Source organism: Anolis carolinensis, chromosome 1 (assembly GCF_035594765.1).
Source record: "Anolis carolinensis isolate JA03-04 chromosome 1, rAnoCar3.1.pri, whole genome shotgun sequence".
NCBI classification, from domain to species: domain Eukaryota; kingdom Metazoa; phylum Chordata; class Lepidosauria; order Squamata; family Dactyloidae; genus Anolis; species Anolis carolinensis.
The window spans coordinates 284,432,991-284,448,122 of NC_085841.1; the positions used below are offsets into that span (position 1 = coordinate 284,432,991).

At 37.9% G+C, this 15,132-nt stretch overlaps 1 protein-coding gene across 4 annotated transcripts in view; it reads right to left on the bottom strand.

Annotated features, from left to right (window-relative positions):
* ano3 (anoctamin 3) overlaps positions 1 to 15,132 on the bottom strand; it is a 332,479-nt gene that overhangs the window by 101,102 nt on the left and 216,245 nt on the right. The window contains exon 1 of one of the 4 annotated variants that reach the window (XM_062981106.1): positions 4,025 to 4,549. The exons of the other annotated variants lie outside the window; for them this stretch is intronic. Coding sequence (XP_062837176.1) covers positions 4,025 to 4,069 — 45 coding nt within the window. The 5' untranslated portion in view covers positions 4,070 to 4,549. Of the gene's footprint in view, positions 1 to 4,024; positions 4,550 to 15,132 lie in introns of those variants that run through there. 4 annotated transcript variants of the gene reach the window in all.

A 15,132-nucleotide genomic window follows, 5' to 3' on the forward strand; every position in this document is an offset into this window, starting at 1 on the left:
AAAAACAATAATGATACATTGCAATTGTCTTGCTCCAGTTTGTCATTCACAGAGAGAATGTAATAATAAAACTGGCTAAATATAATTACAGTGATCATAATAATCATAACTGAAATTTATCAAATTAAAAAATCATAGAATTGAAGGGGGACCCATAGGCCACTGAGTCCAACTCCCTTCGCTCAATGCAGGAAATCCATCTTGAGTATGCCCATCAGCTAGCAGTGTAGCCACTTTTTGAAGGTGTCTTCATAATCTCTCTAGGGCTGTATCTATACTGCCCTGTATCCCAGGATCTGATCCCAGATTTTTGGTTTATCTCAGATTATCTGGCAGTGTAGACTTACATAATCCCATTCAAAGTATATAATTGGGATCAGATCCTAGGATATATAGTGTAGATTCAGCCTAGATAAGTGGAGCCATCATTGAATTGCTCTTACTGTCAGGAAGTTCTTCTAACATTCAGTTCAAATCTACCCTCCTATAACTTTCCGATTGGGACAAGAGACAGTTTATCAATGGAACAACTATAGTATGCAATAGTATTTTTTTAAAAGGAGCTTCAGTGTTTCTCCTTAAAGAGTCAGTAAACCACAACCCTATAAATATGTAGTGAGAAATGAAATCCAGTGAGATTTACTCTTAGGTAAACTGATATAAAAACATTATTAAATGACTTTGGGCAGGGACCTTTTCTCACTCCAATTTGCTACCCTTCATTCACCCACACACAAACACACACACCCTAACCTCTCTCTCCCAGTTCAGGCAAAATACAGTAGCAAGATGCTTCTGCCCATCTAGGATGGATCTACATCGCCATATAATCCAGTTTCTGAATCTAGATTACAGTAGAGTCTCACTTATCCAACACTCGCTTATCCAACGTTCTGGAATATCCAACGCATTTTTGTAGTCAATGTTTTCAATACATCGTGATATTTTGGTGCTAAATTCGTAAATACAGTAATTACTACATAGCATTATTGCATATTGAACTACTTTTTCTGTCCAATTAGTTGTATAACATGATGTTTTGGTGCTTCATTTGTAAAATCATAACCTAATTTTATGTTTAATAGGCTTTTCCTTAATCTCTCCTTATTATCCAACATATTTGCTTTTCCAACGTTCAGCCGGCCCGTTTACGTTGGATAAGTGAGACTCTACTGTATCTGCTTTTAACTGGATCATATGAGTATACACTGCCATATAATCCAGTTCAAAGCCCATAATCTGGATTCAGAAATTGGATTATATGACAGTGCAGATGAGGTCTAAGACATGGATACAGCTTATAACACTTCTCATAAATAACTGCTCCGACTGTTGTAGCATTCAAACGGTACTTCTTTTTGACTCTCATTTTTAGTGGCAATACCACTTAGGACTGATGCAAGGAATGTGTGTACATGCAATGTAAGGACTGACAGGTCACTCTACAATTTGAAATCTCTGAGGATTTGTGGTGTCAGTCACAGTATGACTTCATACATTTGCTAAACATATGGGAAGGACATAGCTTTCACCTTGCTTGCAAAACTATTCCTCATGCTTTGCCTTATATTGTGGCTTTTAAGAGGGCTAGTGATTTAATGTGTTGTCAAAGGTTTTCATGGCCGGAATCACTGGGTTGTGGTGATCAGTATCCATCTTTGAGGCACCTTTCACACAGCTGAATAAAATCTCACATTTTATGCTTTGAACTGGATTATATGGTAATGTAGAAGGGCCCTGAGATTAAATTTATTACAGCATAATATGCCTGTTCTTCTTTAGAAATGAAGTAACAAAAGTAATGAATGCAATATTTCAAAAGTCCATCTTCCAGGTCAAATCTATTACAGCTATAAATGTTATCACTGAATTAACAAAACTGATCAATCTGATATCTACAAAACTATTTTCCAGATCAAATTTATTACAGATATGATATGCCTATAGTATTTTTACTGATAAAGTGTCTTTCACCAATATGCATAATTTAGGATTATTTATTGCAGTATTTGATCAGCTAATTTTGTTGAAGCATAAAGTGTCACCGCTTCTAGATCTTACATTGAAGAATGTGCTTTGACAACACTTCAGTCTTACATTATTTTAATTCTTGAAAGAATCAACTATAAAAGTAAGAACAATATTATTACTGTTAGATATAGCTACAAAAAGTTCTCTACTTAGCACCCCCTTGAGTAATTGATACATTTCACAAAAGGTATTAATTTGAAGACTGTCACCTGGATGACAGAAGTCAGATCAGTTACCAAAACCTTTATGTCGATATCTTGCCTATAATTGAAGGCAATACCACCAGCATACAATTTAGAGATGCTGGTCTTGGTATCAGGTTAAATTACATTTCTGTGGCTTACTGGTTGTTGTATTAATGGAGTAAATAATATTTGTTATGATCAACTTTATGAATTTATGGCATAAACTCATCTATAGCTTACCTAGCTTAAAGTATGTGATATATTTATTGGACATGGAATTATTCAATGTGACAGGGAGGGAAATCAATGCTCTTGTTGAACTGTAAATTACTGGAAAATTGATCTAGTATTAAGGAAACTTGTTGCCTTGTGATGGAGAGAAGATTATTTGATGGAGGCCTTGCTTAGATCAAGCTCTCTGGTGAATTTATTCATTCTGACCCAAATGGCATTGTGGATTTTAACAGCTATATTAGCAGAGCATAAGCTGTAAAGGTTCTGCCAGGTTAATATGACCCCAGAGGCAAGCTGTAGTTTGTTATCTGAAGATCCCTAAGCTAAGTACTACTTGACAACTATGTATGGAAGAGATGTCATTTGCATCAAATGAATAATTGTGAATTTAATTAATGTCCCTACCCACTCCCACTAAGTCAGAGAGCTTCAAGGTATGAATTTAATGTTATTTTAAAATGATCAGTTACTAGATAATTTTGAACTAGGGATTTGAATGGCAGTGATTTTCCTGCTCTTTTTCTTGTTTCATTAAGTTGCAAACCGGGGCAGTACAAACCTTTTAATTTAAGCACAGGTAGATTAAGAGCCAGCATAATGCAGTGGCTTGAGCTCATAGTTTGAATCCTCACCAAATCATGGAAACACAATGTGCGGCCATGGGCAAGTTACACTCTCTCAGTCTCAGAGAAAGGCAAAGGCAAATCCTTTCTGAGCAAATCTTGCGAGGAAAGTCCTGTGAAAACCTACCATGATGCACTAGGATCATAATTAGTTAGAAACGACTTGCAGGAGCACAACAACAACAAGATCAAGGCAGCATTATTGTCATCACCATTGCTATTATGCACACACTTGTTCGAATGTACATACGCAAATTCTGAATTAGGTCTTGGAAAGTAGGGCAAATTCTGAATATGACAAAACTATCAAATAGGCTGGCACTTTACTATCATTATTCCTTGTCAGCAGGTTATATTTAGGGTTGTTGTATGTTTTCCGGGCTGTATGGCCATGTTCCAGAATATTCCCTCCTGACCATTCGCCCACATCTATGGCAGGCATCCTCAGTTTTATTTAATATGCTTCCTTCTTTTGACTTTTGCAAATATCACATCTTTTAGTTTGGCCCAAGTATATTTAACAACATCTCTTGTGGCAGCAAATGATTGTGTCATTACTTTGCCTTCAAGAAATTACTAAAACAGAGCAATAAATTCTTTGCAATTAATCAGCCATATATGAATTTGGGAAGGGGATTGGAAAAACACACCTGCAAACCATTCAACTCAACTCTGTGCTAAGAAATAATACCTAATTTCTCAAGCAATCAAGGCTGTAAAACTTTGATACTGCTGAAACCAGTGGGAGGAAAACACCATTAGATTTAAAGCAGTAACACTAAAACTTATTTAAATCTTAAACTGCAAATGCTAGTGCCATCTTACATATTGCTGAAGTCCATATTTAAAAACTGTATTTGAACATTGATCAAACAGCATACTATTAATCTAACTCAAATAGTATTTTACTCATTTTACTCTAAACAGAAACATGAATCACATGTATGTTACCTTTTTATTTCTGCATGAAATTGAGAGAGGAGATTCCAGCTGCATTTTATATTTGATGCATACTTGGAAGAAGTTGCAATATCTTCTTGAAGGTTGCCTTTTTCCAACCAGCTGCGTCTCTGTATTCTTCTGAGAGCCCGAGATTTCAAAATGCTAGAAAAGTGCCTCCCACCTTTATAACTTTATAGAAAAGAGATTGCTGTTGCCTCAACCATCCTTGTAATGTAACTTGCTCCAATGGGAATCATAAAATGAACCCACTGGAGGTTTCTGAAATGTGAGTACATCGCTTCATTACTAAGTGAGCACCCAAAAGCAATCCACTGCTATCTTAAGTCATTGTGCCTGCAGCTTTCCTCTGGCATGCTTGATTCACCACCTTGATTTCCATTTCCATATTATATATTATTGGAAATAGAAAGAAGCTTGATTCAACAGTCCAATCACAGTCAGAATTCCCACTGGTTTGTGTAGGAGTGTTGCTTCAGTGTAAAGGGAAAAAGGAAAAAGAAAGGTTGCATGACCAAACTCTAAATGTATCGTTCACTCATCAGCACTAATATTTAAAAAACCACAAGGCTTAGAGCTTTAACAAAAAAATTGATATCATTCATTGCAATACTTCATTTATACAAAGTAGTTAAAAAGCCCTGCATCGTCTTCATTGTTGCATGATGATTTATAACTTGTCCATGGTACCTTAAAGCCATTAGCATAGTCATTTAGTTCAACAAGATCAGTTTTATTTTAATAGGGTTCTCACTAACCATTGTGCAAGTAATTTGCTACTAATGTACTTTAATATCTTTTTGAATAAATTATTAAAGCAGTTTGATCGACTGATCGTTTAAACAATAGCTATAAAGTATCCTCATAAAATGGAGAAATAGCATTGCCTGATGCTTTAAGAGGCATTGAAAGAAAGTATCCTATTTCCTTTTCTCTACTTGCTGGGTGCTTTATTTATTTTGTGTCAAAGGCATTGCATAAAATAAGTTTTAAACTAATAAAATAGATGGAGCACAAGCGACTAAACAATTTTAGACCAAACATGGGCCACAGCAACCACATTGTCTGTAGCTTTAAACAATTCTTCCTCTGTGCATGAGGCAGGGCATTGTGGGCAGGCATACAGATGTGGAGTTGTTTGTTCTGCTCCACAGTCACACAAGGTGGAGGATTATTTTAGGTAGTGTCATTTTGCCAGGTTGTCTTTTGATCTGCCCACTTCACTTCTGAGTTTGTTCAGGGACTTCCAAGTTGCCCAGTCTTGGTTTGCCCCTGGAGGCAGACTCTCGTGGGGAGCCATCCATTTGGGGTTTCCTGGCTTAGTTGACCAGAGGGACACTCTTGCTGTTGCTGGGGGAACATTAAGAGGAGTAGTGGTTCTTCATGAAGCTTTTCCTGGATTTAAGTCTACTGAGAGGAGGCTGATAGCCATACAGTGGGCAGCTTTCACAGTGTTTAACCTTATTTCTCTCCCAGTTATTTATTTTATTTTATTTTATTTATTTACTGTATGTATACCCTGGCTTTCTCTTACTCGAAGGGGGCTCAAGGCAGCTTACATAGAGGCAATTATTCAGTGCCTTAAACACATAAAATTCCAAAAATTACAGTTAAAATTAGATTAAATTAAAATATTAAATATTTAAAAAATTACACAAGTTAGCAGCAACTTCTCATTGCACATCGAGGGGGGGGGGTCAATGCCAGCTATCTTACAAAATTTATCAACAGGTGTAGATCTGAGACATCCTGTGATTATTCTGCATGCTTCATTCAGTGCTATATTCACTTGGACAGACCTGTGCCAAACAGGGCAGGCATACTCAGCAGTTGAGTAAGATAAGACCAAGGCTAATGTTCTTATTGGTTTTGGGTCTGCACCACATGTGTTGCCAGTAAGTCTCTACAGGATGTTACTGCATGCAGCTACTTTGTGCTTGGTGTTCATACAGTGTTTCCTAAATGTTAGTGTTCAATCTAAGGTTACACTGAGATATTTAGGATGGGAACAGTGTTTGAGCTCTTGGCCTTAGGGTGCTAGGTACTCACCCTGTGCCTTGCATTTAAGCATGTGAGAAAGAGAGAAATATGGACACACTGCCCAGATGGCAGGCTTATTTCTAGGACCATAATGGGATATAACTAAAACATAACCACCTAAATAATTCCCAAGATAGTAAAGGAAAAGACCTACCACTATCGGATCATTTATTGTTGTTACTGTTATTAAAAGGTAAGAGTCATATATGTGGGCTTATTTTAACAGGAAGAGCATTATCCTATACACTAAACTGTGGTGTCTGAATACAAATACAGCCAACCCTCCATGCCCATGTATCCATGGATTCAATCATCCACAGTTTGAAAATATTTTTGAATAACATTCTGAAAAGCAAACCTTCATCTCGCCATTGTATTTCAGAGACATCAATCTACTACACCACTCTATATAATCTATCCAAGGTGAGATCCTGGAGATAAATCCTAACAGATACTAGGATCCCACTGTTGATACAGTTAGCTGATGAGAAAACTTCCCAGATCCAAGCTCTTTATTTTCATCATCATCAGCTTTATTCTCACACCTTCCCTTAAAAAAAACTAATCTAGGATATATATTATTGAATTAGGAGCTATGTGTGAGGAATTAGCAAAGAACCGGATTGGGAAAAACAGAAATCCATCAAGTTGCCACAAAGCTTGGCCAATTTCCCAAGAACTGTCTTGTTATTTTGATTCCAAATCTTCATTTGCTCTAGGAAGGGTATGTTACCAAGAGTTTACAATGACTGAGAATAGTAAAAATGCCTTTTGTACTATCACATCATTCACCCTTGAAGCCTATGTTGCAGCATAAAAACAAACAGCACCTGCAGAGTTTGATTGGCCTCATTTATTTATTTATTTATTTACAGCATTTATATTCTGCCCTTCTCACCCCGAAGAGGACTCAGAGCGGATCACATTACACATATAGGCAAACATTCAATGCCTTTTAACATAGAACAAAGACAAACAAACATAGGCTCCGAGCGGGCCTCGAACTCATGACCTCCTGGTCAGAGTGATTCATTGCAGTGATTGATTACAGCTGCTCTCCAGCCTGCCCCACAGCCCGAGCCCATCTACCTATTAGACAACTCCAGCAACAGTATATAACAGGATCACCACCAAATCTCCTCCATAGAACCATGGAGTTGGAAAAGACCACAAAGACCATCCAATCCAGTCCCTGCTATGCAGAAACACACAATCAAAAGTGTTTTGATAGATGATAATCCAACCTCTTTTCAAAAACCCCGATCAAAAGAGATTCCACTATATCCCAAGGCAGCACATTCCACTGGTACTATCGGGAAGTTGTTACTAACGTTTCTTAGTTTGATTCCATTGTCCTGTGTCCTAGGATTTGTCTACACAGTTTAACCCCACTTTAACTGCCATGGCTCAATGCTATATGTAATCATGGGAGTTGTAGTTTTACAATGTCTATAGCTTTCCATGCCAAAAAGTGCTGGAGCCTCATCAAGTTACAGCTCCCAAGATTCTATACTACTAAGCCATGCCTGTTAAGATGGGGCCAAACTGCATTATCTCTAAAATGTAGATGCACCCCTACCCTGTTTCCCCTAAAATAAGACATCCCCAGAAAATAAGACCTAGTAGAGGTTTTGCTGAATTGCTAAATAAAAGGCCTCCCCTGAAAGTAAGACCTAGCAAAGTTTTTGTTTGGAAGCATGCCCGTCAAACAGAACACCAGAGCATGCAGGATTGGTAAATGGACATACCATAGAGTGTTGTGCATGGAAATATTGGTAATAACAAGAAATTCTTGATAGGATTCACAGTTTGTCTGGTTATGCTGGTTTGTGATGACAACTACTGTACACTATATAATAAATGTTCATGTTTCTGTTCAACAATAAATGTGAATTTTTCTTCATGGAAAAATAAGACATCCCCTGAAAATAAGACCTAGCGCATCTTTGGGAACAAAAATTAATATAAGACACTGTCTTATTTTCGGGGAAACACGGTAGTCCCTGGAGCATCAGAAAACAAGCTTGCACCATATTCAGGATGGTAGACTTTCAAATAATTAAACATGGGTTTGCCATGTCAGCTTTTAATAGTCTGAAGAGTCCCTCCTTGCATTTTCATTTTAGGAGAGCTAGTTTATATTTGCACTCTATTTCCCCATGTTCCCTCTTCTCTTCCATTCCAGTTCCCTCTGTATTACAGATCCTGCCCCACATTTGGAGTATGTTAAGCCCTCTATCATTGGTATTGCAAGTTTGCCATGGCTCCCTGAATGTCTCTCACATTTCCCAGCACTCTCCTTCATACTTATTTGGCATGTGAGCTTACCTTTTTCTTCTCTTTCTTTCTTTTAGTTTTCAAAACTATACATATAATTATTTTAGTCATTTGCAAATTCAATGAAATAAATAATATATAGAATTCTCCATTAATATGATGCTTCTGGGGAAGAAAAGAAATCACATAGATATAGATAAAGAGGCTGTTGTTATGTTCCCTGGTTTTTCTATAAAGTCACAGATTTATTAAAAATCTATCCATAGGGTTATAAAACATAAGATCTAATAAAATTTCATAACCTCATACTTTTAAATTTCCTTATAAATCATTCTCTAATATCCTGCTGCCAACATATTCTCATTATATGTAATAGACATCAGTTGTCTTTGACATTTCCAGCAACTGGCTTGATACTTCTTGTTTATTTATTATAACTGGTGCTATAGTGTATCTCATCTCTGTTCAAAATTTCTCTGATTTCATAAAAATTTATGGCTGTTACAATATACCGTATTTACTTGATTCTAATGCTCACCCTTTTTTACTAAATTACCTTCCTAAAATTAGGGTGCACATTAGATTCACATAATATGGTAAATACCTTTTTGGGTTCAAGGGTTTTGAAAATTGAGGTGTGCATTAAATTAATTGGTGCATTACATTTGAATAAATATGGATATATTGGGAAATGCTTGGCACCAAAAGAGGGTAAGGCTTCAGGAAATTCTGTCTTTCAATTTCATGATACTTTATTACAAGTAACAGTATTATTCATTGTAACAAAGAAAACATGCACAAAGCTGGAAAATAAGAAGGTATCTACTAGGCTTGCTCAAAGAATTCGATTTCCCCGTTTGTCGTTACTAATTCGTTAGTTTTGTAACTTGTGAAGCAATATTCGACCTAGATTGTCCACTCGTGTGGATCCCGCGGTTTCGAACCGCGATAGGCCCTTTTTCTAATGTCATCGTTTTTTTTCGTTAGGAAAACAAGCTTTTGCAAATCACCCAAACTTGTTTCAGTGCACTGGGGCAACCTAGCGTGTTGTTTCCACCTTGTGGCCAATCAGAGAGTACGTTTAACTCAGAGGAGGGGCTTGTACGTCCTGAATGAAAAGAGCGAGCAGGGAGCCTCGTGGCTCATTTGCACCGGGAATCTGGAGAGGGTGGGAGTGGGATTCCAGGCAGGCAGGCAGGCAAGATTGCTGCGTCACAGCTTCCTTGGCTGAGCTAAAGATTAGAAGACCGGGAGAAAAGGGTGGGTGGATGAGGTGGGAAACTGTTGGGTGTTTGTGCAGGGTGTTTTTCCAAAGGGCCTGTGGGCTTTTTTCCCCACCAGCTTGGCGTTTGCCATTTGCCCAGCACTGCAGCCCTGCAACTTTTCTGCTGCGCCATATTGCCTGGTGCGGGGTGGACTTTTTTCTTTCGGACAAAGCAGCTTTTTGGGCGTTTGATTAGGAAACTTTTCTTTGCATAGGCATTAAAGTGAGTTGCAAATAGAAGAAATCAAATTTACCAATTTTCATTTTGCAAAGTCTGGCAAAACTCCCCATAATCCACCAAAAAACAACTTGGGGAAAAGGGAGGGTGTATTGTTTCCTTTCTCTGAGTTGCTCAATTTGGGCTCGCAGCAAATCTCTTTCTCCTATCAACCCTAGCAAAGTCTGGCCAAAGGTTGCAAGTCCCATCATCCTCCGCAATACCACTTGGTTTGGGCAAAAGGGAGGGTGTATTTCTTTTTCCCTCTTTCTTTTCTCCGAGCTGCTCAATTTGGGCTCGCAGCAAATCTCTTTCCCCAATCAACCTTAGCAAAGTCTGGCCAAAGGTTGCAAGTCCCATCATCCTCCGCAATACCACTTGGTTTGGGCAAAAGGGAGGGTGTATTTCTTTTTCCCTCTTTCTTTTCTCTGAGCTGCTCAATTTGGGCTTGCAGCAAATCTCTTTCTCCTATCAACCCTAGCAAAGTCTGGCAAAAGGTAGCAAGTCCCATAATCCTCCGCAAAACCACTTGGTTTGGGCAAAAGGGAGGGTGTATTTGTTTTTCCCTCTTTCCTTTCTCTGAGCTGCTCATAGGGCTGGCAGCAGTGACTCTCTTTCTCCTATCAACCCTAGCAAAGTCTGGCAAAAGGTAGCAAGTCCCATAATCCTCCACAATACAACTTGGTTTGGGGAAAAGGGAGGGTGTATTTCACAGTGAAGGAACCCCTATTGAACAGGAAATAACAATTCAAAAGCAGGAACAGATTTTTGCAATTGTTAAATAAAGTTTTTTAATATAAACTATGAAATTGCACAATAAATCTTAGGAAAGGGCAAACGCTCTGCAATTTGGCATGCAAGCAGGGTGGATTGTGTTCTCCCACTGTACCAAATTTGATCAGTATAGCTGAAAAAATGAGTGCAGGAGAGCCCCATAAAAGCCCCCCCCTTGGGCTGTTTTGGGCCACTGCGCATGCGCGTCCGCCATTAATGAATTACTTTTGAAACTAACGAATTTTCGTTAATTTCTAATTTTTTTGTGGGCAAAATTCGGAAATGACTTCAGAAATGAAACGCTACCCCCCCATACTTTTGAAACGAGTTTAGAATCAATTTTTTCGTGGATCGCTCAAGCCTAGTATCTACTTTAGCACTTATAACATGTTACTTCTGAACACCGTGTTTAACTTTTACTTCGTAAATCTTTGACTATCAAATTAGATGACACATTCAGCTTGCATCTAAAAGAGTAAAAACATTTGTTCGCGAGTGCATGTGATTTTCGACAGCTATGTAGCTGACATTATGTTTTGCACTTAGTGATTAGAAGGTGAACACTGAATTAATTTGAATGTTAATGGGAAACCAAATCTTAATGGGGAAGAATACACATTTTGTGAATTTTGTTCAGGGGCACTTTCTTCACATGTTGGCATCTTACATAAGCTCAGTGGCAGAGGCTCGTTTCAGCTTTCTGCAGCGCAGTGGCTGGAAGCAAATGCCATGACCCACTGAGGACTAACAAAGAAAGGCATTCATGAGTCTAACATGATCTCAGGTGGTTATATTACATGATTCAAGTTTTTTTCCACCAGCAAGTTGACATTTTCATCTGAGGAACTCTTATGGAAAATCAAAAGGAAAATTAGGACTGGTTAGTTGAATCTACCCTATACCTTTCTTCAGCTTAAGTCTACTTTACTCATCCTCATTTCTGGCTCATTATCGTGTTTTTCTCGCTTGACATTTACTGATTCAATAAAAGATGAACAAACATTAAGGCAGATTGTATTTGTACCTTTCCTTTAAAAATCTTATGTGATCCCACCAATCAATGGCTGTGGAGAATATTGACTGGGATGTACTAATTAGACTTTACTAGTAGTAAGGGATGAATTACACAGGAAGCTTGGGCAGTGCAGATGCTGTTGTGCTTCACCACTCATTTTTAATTGTTCTGCATAAGAGAAAGGTGGAAAACACCACCATTACTATGACTATCAAGAAGATAGTAATAGCACACAAGAGGATTTTAATCATTTGATTTTTTTAGAAAGCAGTTTTTCAATCTGTTGAAATGCATAATGAATATAACAACATTTTAATATAACTGAGAGGTGAATGTTATACATGTGATACCTGTTGCTGAGCCACCTTCCCCAAATCTTATTTGTTGCTGTTCTGTATTCTCCAAATTCAGCTGTTAATGGTTTTTCAGATCATCTTGCTCATTGTGAGCCTGTTCTTTCTCCTGGTTATATAATTTCAGATGCTGAAGCATTCGCCACCAAAGTTACTTATCTGATGTGACTACTCACATCCCACTTCAGTGGGTGTTGAAAGCATTGAAGGCAAGAGTGTGGTTGTTAATTTGTACATCTAAGGAATTGAATAAAGTAGGAAAGTACAAGTAGAAGCTGCCTCGAGGGATTAAAAGAGAAAAGTTGCTCAGCTTGACTAATAAGTGAAAGATGGGAAACCTCACACATTATGTGGAGGTTGTCTCCTCAACTTTTCATACACCATTGAGATTCAAAAAGAACTTAGAGTTTCATTTAAAAAGAGGATAGTTTGTACATCTCTTTTTAATTTAAGAATCCAATGCATTCTTAATTTATACCTGTTTAGGACTCAAAAACATTTAAACCACTATTTTAGATTGAAATCCTGAACTTTGAGAAAAAGATAAAGGGACCATTTGGACTTGGTACAAAAATGGTACAGTACTGGTTCATACCTCAAGTCTGGATTTCTTGCCTTGAGTTTATTTAATACTCAACTTCTTCAAGGCACACTGTCCAAGTTGCAAGTTCCCCATTGACTTTCCTTTATACTCTCTAACTTTGAGGCCTGTTCTCTTTTGTCCTCTCTGTTTAGGCATTCTCAAATATCTCAAATGTCAGGGGCGGAGCTTTGTAGCAACATATCAAAATACTAAGCCCATGGAACAATAGAAGCTGGTTAAACTGCATTGGCTCTTTGGGAAACGGGAACCTTCTATGGTTGTCTGAGGATTTTGACCCAAAACATTGCCCTCCAGGGAGATAGGGCAGTCTACAAAGAAAGTTGTTGTTGTTGTTAGGATACTTAAGTGACAGAAAAAGAGGAAAGAACTCCCCATCTCTTTGTTAACCACTGTCCACCTGCTCCTCAATTTGCTGTTTACCAGTAAAGTGAGAGGAGGTGTGTTTTAGGAGCGAGAAAGCAAAGTAAAAAATGGGCAAACTATTTTCTAGTGTAGCCCTGAACTAGATTGGAAAAAAAATCTCTGCTTTCTCTTTTGTTTTTTCAGGACAACTCAGATGATTTTTAAAAATAATTTTGAGGAGATGTCTGAGAAGCTCATTTGTCTCTAATATTAAAGCATAGTGCTAAAATGTTAACACATCATGTTAGAATACATTCTTCCACTTTACCACACCTAAATTTTTTAAGATGTTCATTTGTACTCCAGAATTTTGCTTGGTAAAACCACAGAATAGCTTGCATCAAATATCAGGAAAGCAGCTGACATTTTCCATGGAGGAGTCTAGCCTGGTAACTTTTAGCACCCATGAAAGTTGTATCACAAGTTATGCCAATTTCTTCTGATCTATTCTTCTGATAGCACTCTGACAGGTGATTCTGAGCAGCTTTCCGTGCTGATGGAAAATCATACCCAGTGCTTACTGTGCTGACACAGTCACACATCTGCTACAGAGTCATTATGCAGTGGTTTGTCAAATGTCAGACAACTGCAGTTATTCAAGGCCATGATTAACTGTGACATTCCTTTCGGCAATAAAGAATATCTACTTTCAGCAGCTTATCATAACAAGTTGTTGACACATTATGTTTAGGATTTTTAGGATGTGTTGGTTTTAAAAATCTTGATCAACCCACTTAGGGCTCCCCAAACAATCACGGGTGGCTGCAACCAGGAAGGGAGTTTCTTGCAGAAAGCATTTTCAGTTATTCTAATGTTCCAAGGGCCTTTCAGTTTGTTTTCCCCCAAGTACAGAGCTTGTACTTGAATACAAAATGTGCTTGCCTAGTTAAAAACTAATCATATGCACCTGGAAAAAATGTGAGAGAAACTAGATTAATCCCAGTTTATTAATACCTATATGACAATGTCTGTCTAGCTATTTGGGTGAAAACAAGGTTTTATGTTGGTACCAAATCAATACTATTGAGAGAGGTTCCATTTTTGCCACTATACATTTGGCAGGAATGCCTCTTGTGTTGTGTGCTTTCCGGGGTGTATGGCCATGTTCCAGAAGCATAATCCTGCGATTCCAGCCATGAAAGCCTTTGACAACACAATGCCTCTTGTACTAGTCACTGTGCCACTAAGTGGGGATTCACATTGGGGCATGATTCGATTGATTCTTCTGTTAAGCAATGAACTAAAGCAGATTAATAAATGAATTGCCACTGTATATTAAATAATAACAACTGATTCATGTGGAGAAATGGCCAGTGATAAGTGAAGAGAAAAATTGCTTTGTGTTTGTTTTGCTTTCTTAAACATTGGGGAATTTATATAATCAAAATATCTGCTTTTAAACTCTGCTTTCTGATTCCCAGGAAAAACAGAGAATTGTAGAGAATTGCAGTTGGCAAGAAGATCATCCTATCACAATGGGTAATTTTATTTAGTGTTTTAATAAACATGTATAAATAAATATTGATGAGTAAGGAAGAGACAGTTACTCAAGCTGGTAGATCATGTAAGAGGTTTCAGTGAGCATAATTAAAGACATAAAATGAGCAAGGAGACATATTGGGTCCCCAGGATGTCAAATGGAGATTTTGGGGGAGCAAAAATGCCGTTAAAGGGCCATAAAGAGCCTGTAAGCCATGCCCTCTCTACCCTAGTATTGCAGCCAAGTGCAACATTGAGAGTATTAATATATAAACTTTTTTAATAATTACAATGTATTATGATGATAAAACACTTTGCAGCAAAAACATGGACATATATAGCAAATTGAATATTCATCTCACGCACTGTCAAGTCCTACATTCCTCAAACCAGCAAATGTGGAGGGCCAACTGTAATATAATGTTTCATATTCTCTTATATATCTATGTGGCAGTAAACACTCTCCAAAGCCAGGGATGGGAATCTGATACTTACAGAGCATCTTCAGCCCCCACATATGTTTGGAGATAAGAGGCTATTTAAAACTTGGGAAGGTTTCACATTGAAATGTACTCTGGTTTGCCGACTAAGAATGGTTTCCACAGAATAGCAGCTTTGGTTAGTACACTTGTAGGTTGTATACAGAGCAGAAGCTCTGGGTTTTGCAGGGATGC